Here is a 9,867-nt window from a genome sequence, read left to right as displayed (position 1 = left end):
ATGAAGTGCATCCAAGCTTTGTTTACATTGTAAGTACCTTTTTAGTGTTAATTAGAAAGTGCAGCAGCTGTTTGCTATCAGCAAAAGATTTAACTTAGTTAAGAAAATCAGATCCAAATAATTTATCCTTATTTTTTCTTTAAAAAAAATGTTCGTGACGTGTGGGGATCTTAGCTAAATGTTTAATCAAGAATCAAGAATCAAGAATCTTTATTTGCTAAGAATGTAGGTACAGGCATAAGATGTTACATGTAAATTAGTGAGATCCACTACAATCTACCTTACGGCGTGCAAATTATAAATTAATTAATACAAAAGAAAAAAACAAAATAGAGCTTAATTTTAAGTACATAGGTATTACAATTATTATCAAATTATTATTTTTGCGTCTTAATCTTGAATGTCAAATATTAGTAAGTTAGTCATAACAATCATAATTATTCATTCAATGTCGTATCATTTAAAAAGTCATTTACTGAGTAATAACATTTGGCCAATAATAGTTTAGTTAGCTTAGATTTAAAAATGTTTGTCGGATTATCCTTGAAGCTATGAGGTACTTTATTATAAATTATAGGTCCCATTGCCAGAATACTTTTCCTTAACAGTGCGGTTTTATTATTACCGGAATGTAACAATTTCTTATATTTAGATCGCAATGGTCCGTTTCGTGCTCTTAATTTGGCAATTGACGGAAACAAGTGCAAATTAGTTTTCACAAACATTGCCACCTCTAATATATACAGACAAGGGAAAGTGAGTATATTTAGAGACCGAAACACAGGCTCACAACTGTCTGTGCTTTTAAGGTGTGATAAAGATCGTATGCACCGTTTCTGGGCCCTAAAGATCTCCTCCCTCTCACTAGAAGTACCCCAAAAAATGATCCCAAATCTTAACTGTGACGCAACTAACCCATGATATGCAAGTACAAGTGTTTCTTTGCTAACTTTTTGTGATAGATGATACAGTTGATAGGCTAATTTATTTAACTTTTTACATAATTCATCGGTCTGGGGTTTCCAAGTTAATTTATTGTCAATCTGAATACCTAGAAACTTTGCTACACACGTTGTATCTACTTCCTGTCCATTATAATTAACGCTTATTTCATCGGCGCGTGTCCTTTGATAGAAGTGCATGATATTCGTCTTTTTTAAATTGATTATTAAGTTATTTGTATCAAGCCAGTTTACAATAGTTTCCAATGTCATATTAATTTCTCTTTCATAGTTTTCTTTATTGTTACATTTAACTATGGCCGTACTGTCGTCTGCGAATAGTACCATGGGTTGTTGTATCTGTCGTGGTAAGAGTTAAGAGTGCCTTATTACTCAAAGACTAACATTTTGTTTCAGATGTTATGTGTTAAGTTACACATCAGGAAAAACACCACAGAAGAGATCTCTGATTTTCCCTCCAACCAGTCTTTACGGGGTAAGTGAGTTTTTAACATTATTTTTATTATTTATGTAAAAAGTTTATTTTTATATCTTTGAAATTAAAACCGGAAGACAGCCGATAGTAGTCTCGCCAAGATATCGGAGAGAAACAAATAATTAAACAGATCTGACCATGAGGTTATTTTGATCATTTTCCACTTTTAATATCAAATACTCCAGTAAAATGTGAAAAATGTTTAAACCTATCTTTCAGACTTTCCTTGCGATAGCTGTGCCGATCGACATCCCTAACAAGAACGTGTTCGTGTCCTACAACTTCGAGGCGAACTACGCGGCGCTGACGAACATAACGGAAATCGATGAAGTCCTCTTCCCAAACTTACCTGTACGTTAATTCTAAATATTCTACATAAGATGATCCTTGGGCGCACAATGGGGCCCACTTGAAGCCCTACTTGCGGAAAATGGAGCCCATCACCAGTTAGATGATGGCTGCACGCATTACCGCCGTTAGCAATATGGTAGAGGTCACCTCGCCAAATCCATTATGCGAATCGCGCCTTGGGTTCGATCCCCGTGTAGCGAATGCTTGTCAAAAGAAACCGTGTCTATGTTCATGCGACTTAAATATACATTATATGAAACTCCACGCGAGACAATATAAGGATTAAATTAAGTGTAACAGGAGTTGTCTCAAAATGTAATTAATTGTGATCCTTATCATTTCAGCTGGTATCATCACGGCATAGTCGCAGTATATCCAGGGAACTGACTTACACAGTTCTAGAAAACCGCTTTCAAGAGTAAGTTTGCTTGACTCATTTTGGGACACAATTTTTCCACTCTCGATATAGTACGTATAGATTACGCTTCAAATCTCCAAGTCTCATAAAGAAACTACCATCAAAATCCTTTTTAAGTTTTAACAAAGATACACGTTACTGGAGTTAAAAACTACATTAAGCAAAATATCACCAATACCAATAAGTGTCACGTGGCCTGTCAACGTCAATTTGAATGTACAGAAATAGACATTTTACAACGTAACTTAGCTACTTAAATATCGTTCTTAATATAGCCGTTAATCAGTTCTATTTTCAGGCTGTTCTATAAATGGAAAACCTATTTTCAGATACGGAATGAAGGGCAGGGAATGCATGCTGCGAAACATCTGCGAGGCAGCCGAGACCCCGCTTCACCACAACGGCATACTCGGGCACATAATGCATATAATATTCACGTAAGTATTAAATTTTGTTGCACAAGCTGTGCCTGCGGTCTGTACGTGTTTATGAGCGCGCTTGGCCTTGTATTTAGATGTATACGTACTTGTTTTATTTATTTTAAGCTCTTCTAAGTTTATTTGTTATATTTTAGTCACTAAAATGTAGGCTTATTCTAGTCAATTTCAAGATATGGACACTGGACATAGATCTAGTAATATCAGCTTTTATGGAGACAAGATTATTTCTTTTTTAATTTTATCTACTGAATGAAAAAAACATAATTCCATTTCCATTTTTTTCTTAATAACACTCTTAAAAACGCACTGCTTAGCTCTGTATTGCATAAAAACGTAAACATGCAAAGGAAACGCTTCATCAGAATATAATTGTATCTCTCTGTTCATTGGTTTCCAAAAACGAGTGACTACTCCATCGGAAAATATGATGTTTACAGATCTTTGATTCGCACGAGTGTAGTACGAATCATGTGAATGGAATAAATCTTACTTTCACGGCTCTTTTGCGTTTCCATTTGAATATGTTTCTTCTAACGTAAGTTCAGTATTACAAAATTGGCGAAGTGTACCCAATAAAACTGTTGAAGATTGATGAAAATATTGACCTGAAAAATTGCCTTAGCTTGAATGGAAGGTCGTGAGGACATGGTACACTACCGATAGCACCAGAGAGAAAATAATCGAGGCAGGAACAAGACTTCCCGAACATTTCTCTTAGCATGTTATTTTTAAACTATACTTCACCGGCGGCATATAGTCTACCGAGACCGCTTATGAGCCTTTTGGTGGCTTGCTATCATGCGTTAAAATAAGAAGAGAAGCAGTCATGAAAGCGAGAAGACAAAATACCTACTCAACACAGAGCGATATCCCTCATCGTCCGTTTTTTAACACCGACGCAAAAATCGGGTGTTATAAGTTTGACGTGTTGTTGTCTATTTTATATCAATCTGTGGTTTCATAGCTCTTGCACGAATTGAGCGATTTCGTTGAAAGTTATGTCCGACGGTATTTTTATGTGGTTTTTATCTTAACAAATTAAATTCCTTTATCTTCAGACCATCATCGTCCCAAGAGGAAGGGTTGGACGATGAATACTACGAGGCCGAGGCGGATGGCCAGCGCGGGGACTGCGACAAATACATAGCGTCGTGTCCCACCAGCCTGTTTGACTATATCACCAGACTCGTGCAGTTACCGCACAGTTCACAGCCAGAATAAACGATTTGACTAGCTTTTGTTTTTTTTTTAAATTATGTTGCAGACCCAGAGCTGTATATTACATAGATCGAACATTCTTTATTGCACACCACGTGAGAACCGGATTTAGAATTTGGTGCCACGATGGGAAGACTTTTTGCGAAGAGCAATGTTTAACAGACAACTTGACTTTGGTCAGATTTGACACTGAATGGAGGAATAATATATGCTATAATTATACAAAATAGACGAATTCCTGAGTAGCTCACTGGAGATAGAGAAGCGAACTACAATCCTTTAACAACGAATTGTCCATTTTTTTGGTGATCGTATTTGTAAAATGAAAAGGGGCTTTTGCCTTGCAGTAGTACAATTAGGGTCAAAACAGGCAAATTTCGAACCCGACCCATTTTTAATTTTAAGTTTTGCAATTTCTCCTTGATAAAAAAATCATCTTGATGAAAAAGAAAGTATTAGGGATAGATATGAAATAAAAAAGCATATTTTTAAATTGGTTAATATATTTTATTAGGCTCTAAACTTTGTGTTTATAACAATGTTTAGTTAAGGTGTGCTCACATTTACGAATAAGCATTAAACTTCAATACACCATCAACGAACACCTTTATTCTTTCTTGAGTGACGAGTGGCTGTAGGCAAAAGGCAGAGGCTCAATAGTAAATGTGTTTACACCCTTACATCTCACATGTCCTACATTTAAACTTTAATATTATAAAATTTAAAACTTATCATTCACAGCCGATATATTAAAATGTGTTTATTAAATTACTTATCTAAACTTAAAACTAATTTACCATTTGGTATTTACAACAACATTAAAATTGTCTTTAAAAGATTTTGTTTACAATAACTGTGGTTTAAAAACCAAACTCGCTTTATAGGATTAAATCAACAACAGTGCAAACGAATAATATTAACGAAATATAATTAGGTAAAACTTAACAGTTCTCAACAGTATTGGGACGATATTGCATAAAACCTATTTGCCCTTTCGTTATCAATAAAGCAACCTTTAGGGCTGATATACGCAGACTCTTTGAGACAGTAATAAGGAAGCGGATATTGCATGAGCAGTAGTTTCAATGAAGCTACTAATGTCACATTTGAAGTGGTCTTCATAAAAAAAATTCTATCGGCTTGGTATAAAGAGTGCAGGCGAAGCGAGATGGATCTACAGGTAGAGTAGTATCTTACAGACATACGTCTAAGCTAATCAACAGCCGGCTGGTCAGAACAGACGCAGTGTTAAGCGGTTCAGTATAGAGGACACCACCCTAACCCATGGAACGAGTGACTGGGTTTGATTTGTGTGATCCACGAATGTATGTCCTAAATCTAAGTGTCTTTGTGCATGTGAATTGAACGTTTTTGAAACAACCCGCGACTCAATGATTAAAATCTACAAACAGTAATTCGTGTTGTTTTTTTAAAAAATAAAAATAAATAATTATATTTTAATACAGAGAATGTCGCATACATTTGCAAGTTAAAGTCAATACTCACTGCCTCAATTAGTCCGTGTGTGCTCGTCGGCATAACATGTTTTTATCCTAATTTAAATAGTCGATTGAGTTTTATATATTGTGCGAATTATATATTTGAGAGTTGTCTGATGTTTTTACATTGAGTCTTTTGTAATCCATACAATTCCATTGTCTTGTACATTATGTAGCCCAACGTGGGGCTTAGTTATTTAATAAAAAAACTTTTATTAGATCATTTTAATGTACATATTTATGTTACTAATTGAAATAATACCCTTTTATTAACTAACAATTATTGAATATGTGATTATAATACCTAAACCTAATTTTATTTCATATTTTTTAAATTTTGATTAAAAGATATTCCCATTTCAGTAACGTGTCTAATTTATACTATTCATAAGGAACTTAAATATTACGTACCTTTATACTTGTGTAATTATTTAATTTTTTCCTTTAATAACTGTACCTACATTTATTAAATGGTGAATATGTGAGCAAAGTTTTAATACTGGGTATCTTATTTTAAGATCTAAGTTAAGTATAAGCAAGGGAAGTAACCTAAAACCCTGCGATATATGATGACAATACCTTTTTTATTTTCTTACACGAATAAATAAATTAATATTTAAAAACGTAAATGTTTAACTGACATAAAACTCTAATGTAATTCTGGAGACACACGTCGTTGCACCAGGCGTAAACGATGATGGAAAAAAAAACAATGTATGGACACATTCATATTCATTAAATCGCAGATCTTCCATTGATTACTTTAATACTCCGTGTCTTCCATAATTCCAAATGCAAAAACAGTTCTATACATTTGACCGCATCAACCAACTTTAAAACTGAACAAAGAAACACGACAACTGACAATTAATATTAAAAAAATACATGGCATAAAAAAGCTCATAATTAATTTAACTTATAATCCCAATAGTTTCAATATCCTTTGGATAGAAGAAGTTATTCTTCTTCATCGGAATAGACGAGATCTGCTGGTCTACTGGTACCCTGGTATCGTAGAGAGAAGGTGATTGGAAGATGATGCCGAAGGTGCCAACGAAGCAGGCGATGGTGAACAGCCACAAGAAGAACCGATCCAATACCATGGACATGAACTTCCAGTCTTCAACAACCTGGGAACAAAGAAAGCAGCACTGTAAAAAGATGTCATAAGCTTTTTAAAAAAAAGGAGTCCCTAATTTTTTGTCACCTTTAATTAATTACCTTTAAATTTACCTTTTAATATCGTCACCATTATGACTTAATTGTCCTCAACTTTATTTTTTACCGTTTTTTTTTTTAACTGTCAATTTAAAATTAAACTCTCAAGAATGCTTCCTCAAGTCAAACTTCCTCAAGTTCGACGTCATTTTTCCTTCCCTATTCCATTCGTCTATAATTTAAAAGTTTTCCCAAGGAAAATTACATCCAATTGTGCTTAAGAGCCAATTTGTTGTCAACAAGCGTTGTTTACTTGTTTTCAATAGAGCGCTTTTCATTAAACCCCTTCGAAGGCTGTGTTCGGATGGAGATGAGAGCCAACTGGGTATTTGTAATAGAAAATATCGATAGCTTTTGTTTTTGCTGGTCGTAAAACTGATACGTATAACATAATCATTTTTTCTTGACTGACTGAGGAATCATTGGTTGGGGTCAACTCGTAAAAATAAAAACGCCCGCTGAGCACAACGTGACGCAGTATCGATTCCCACGTAGGACAAGCGTTTGCGTGATCCATGAATTACTGACTTGAGTATTTTTGCATATAACTTAAATGTTTGTGGAAAACCCCGCGAAAATTCCTTAGTTCAACACTTAGTTATCACTAGGTTATACTAAAGTTCTGTTCGCATTGCTTAGACTTAGGTAGACCTAAGTCTCACCAGATTTAACTAACTCCTAGAACCTATTAACTAAAAACACAATGACATACTCAAATACTGTGCCAGCCAAAAATGTCTAGAATAACCTAGATAAATGAACTGTAAGAAAATTCAAAGAGACTACATTACTTGAGCAATATTTATACTAGGTAAAAATAAAAACATCACTCCAATTAAAACGAATAGTTGAACCTCCTTTCACGACTCTCATTATTTTCATATCTTTCAAAGTGTAACCACATAATGCTTCACAAAGGAGGTTCCTTATCTATTTAACATGGCGTGCATATTATTCACTGCAACTAGAACAATAGTCTTCATTTATCTTAAGAATTTATTATTTCTCTCTCTCGTCGTTTGACGACAAAAAGTGGCCATTTCCAGCCATTATTAGGAAAGTCGCCAGGTCGACCTACTTACTACGAGATTCTGAAACAATACAGAGGCCACAGTGCGAGCGAGACATCACTACGTATAGAGGTACTCCATCTCGCTCCCACAAAACCAACAGCGTTACTTCTAGAAATCATAGTACGGGGAGTATCCAACCTTATCATGTAAATAAAGTTTTCTTTTTTTCATTATTTCCTTTTGCCCTTGAGTCTTAGGGAAACGTATCAAGGGACAATTTCCCCTTCGAGATGAACCGTGCCTATGCGATTATGTATACAATACGACACGTTTGAAGATAAACACTTTTCTTCAAAGAACTGACGAAAACTTGTTATGGAGATAATATTGCAATTTGTTGCTACTGTCCGCTGGTTTATTTTTCTGTTAGTTTTTTTTTTTATTAATGTTATTTAAAAATTTATTTTTATACAATGTCATGAATGTATAAGTATTCAGCTGTTGCGCCGGTTGCGCATGTTTGTCCGCGTTGTAATGAAGATTTAAGTTCATTTTTTTTATTCGGATTAATAGTTTTAAAGTACACGCATCTTCTCCCCGTTTTAGTAAAATATTTTTAACTACTCCGTCCTATTTAATTCCTAATGAAAGCAACTATACATATCGTATAGGCTTCCTCAATAAATAGTCCAGAGTTCCAGAGATGAGCACGTACAAACAAACAAACTAACTCTTCATGAAAAACAAAATCGATGCTAATTCATTACTCAAATTAAGGAAAATGCAGTGCAACACACACAAAAACGACGGCTATTACCTAAGTATAATGCTCATTGGAGTACGTACACAGAGGCACGGTGTCCCTAGCAGGAAAACATCAACTGTGTGCCTCCCACGGGCATCGTGCACTCTCAGCAATTTCGTAGACGCTTGTTGGTTCATTTGACAGTACTTTGACCTTTAATATGGAATTTCGTATCAAAATGTGTACGTTAAGTTTTTGATGGCAAAAGTAAAAGCTTCTGTAGAGTCTCGGTAACTTGAGTGTGGCGTATTGAACCGCAATGCGACTTTAAATAGGATTTTGCATATTTATAACGACTTTTGTTTGTTAAATTTATGCTATATCCTTGTATTCATTACAGAAAAAAATTACTGTTTATAAGTAAATTACAGGTTTACTTTATTGATTTAATTACTTACTAACTTAATGATAATAAGTTAATGAAAGTAAGTGGCTGATTTTTGAGAATGAGAGAAATAAATGAATCCCTACATTGTAAAGATAAAGACCAACTTGACTATTTAACTGACTTCAAAAAATATTTAATTGGCCTTGCCTTTTCAATTATAAAGTTATTTAAAACCACTCAACTTCAGCTACATTAAATTAGTTACAGCTTATAAAACATCAATGCTGCACAGCCTGCACTAGAACGCTTATTACACTGAATTTCTTCAGAAAATAAATCAATTGATACAAATTGCGTCTTGCAAATACCCAATCAGACCGCATTCAGTCTAACTGAATGCCTAGACCAGAAATATAGCTTCAATAAGCTTTGATTTGTTGAATTAAGGCCAATTTGCTTAACTACACTTTTTATATAACGATTTTAGTTACAAGCCAATCAATTTGTCAATCATAAAATGATTAAGTTTTGTTGAAATATTTTTATGGATAAAATTAATTGTGTTCCTTGTTTAGCATAGCCCTTATCTCAAAATACTGACAATAATAATACGGGCAGTAAAAATAACTAGGGGTCGTGTAAACGCAAAAAGTAAATCTAAATTATCTTGTTGATATTAAAATAAAATCGACACGTCACCTCCTTTCTTTGTCGTGTGAAGTGATGGTATAGTCGGTATTTAATACAGGGTTGAAAATGTTTTACGTGACTACGTTTTTAGCCTATTTGTACGGAACCTAAGTGTAGTAAGTCCGACTCACAGTAATACGCTCCTTTGTTACTAAAAATACAGTATTCTTCAAATACTACAATTCCTTAACGACAAAATATAACGACCATTATACAACAATAACACTATTCGCCAAACCTTAACAAAAGCGCACAATTCTTATCGGAATGCACAGAAATATTAAACATTTTAGTATCTGCAAAGGATGCCAAGAGCGAATAAAATTTGGTGCAGTGCGTTGGCAGTATTTTCAAAGCCGACAACGCGATGGAGCTGGGTATACCGCCTCGTTTTAAAGTAACATTATTGCCTGTGAGGAACAGAGACGCCGCTACGGTTTGTAATACGCT

The 9,867-nt window shown here is 34.5% G+C and overlaps 2 protein-coding genes across 3 annotated transcripts in view; one reads left to right on the top strand and one right to left on the bottom strand.

Moving 5' to 3' along the window:
* Window positions 1-1,480: 1,480 nt before the first annotated feature.
* LOC113503319 lies at window positions 1,481-3,881 on the top strand. The gene is made up of 4 exons (XM_026885179.1): window positions 1,481-1,788; window positions 2,133-2,206; window positions 2,536-2,643; window positions 3,705-3,881. Exons 1-4 carry the CDS (start codon window positions 1,636-1,638, stop codon window positions 3,865-3,867), a joined length of 498 nt encoding a protein of 165 aa, XP_026740980.1. The 5' UTR covers window positions 1,481-1,635; the 3' UTR covers window positions 3,868-3,881.
* A 1,850-nt stretch (window positions 3,882-5,731) lies between these two features.
* The window catches only part of LOC113503317 (acetylcholine receptor subunit beta-like 2), a 29,768-nt gene continuing 25,632 nt past the window's right edge, over window positions 5,732-9,867 (bottom strand). For both annotated transcript variants that reach the window (XM_026885176.1, XM_026885177.1), the window contains exon 13: window positions 5,732-6,493. In XM_026885176.1, coding sequence (XP_026740977.1) covers window positions 6,275-6,493 — 219 coding nt within the window. In that variant the 3' untranslated portion in view covers window positions 5,732-6,274. The remainder of the gene's footprint in view (window positions 6,494-9,867) is intronic.

The sequence above is a fragment of the Trichoplusia ni genome, chromosome 19 (assembly GCF_003590095.1).
Source record: "Trichoplusia ni isolate ovarian cell line Hi5 chromosome 19, tn1, whole genome shotgun sequence".
NCBI lineage: Eukaryota > Metazoa > Arthropoda > Insecta > Lepidoptera > Noctuidae > Trichoplusia > Trichoplusia ni.
This window is presented reverse-complemented; position numbering and strand designations above follow the sequence as displayed.

Excerpts from the sequence above, each read along its gene's own strand:
- LOC113503319 (XM_026885179.1), top strand. The coding sequence starts at position 1,636 with ATGTTTAAACCTATCTTTCAGACTTTCCTTGCGATAGCTGTGCCGATC. Across the intron at positions 1,789-2,132 it reads TCCTCTTCCCAAACTTACCT|CTGGTATCATCACGGCATAG; the intron begins GTACGTTAATTC and ends TTATCATTTCAG. Across the intron at positions 2,644-3,704 it reads ATAATGCATATAATATTCAC|ACCATCATCGTCCCAAGAGG; the intron begins GTAAGTATTAAA and ends CTTTATCTTCAG.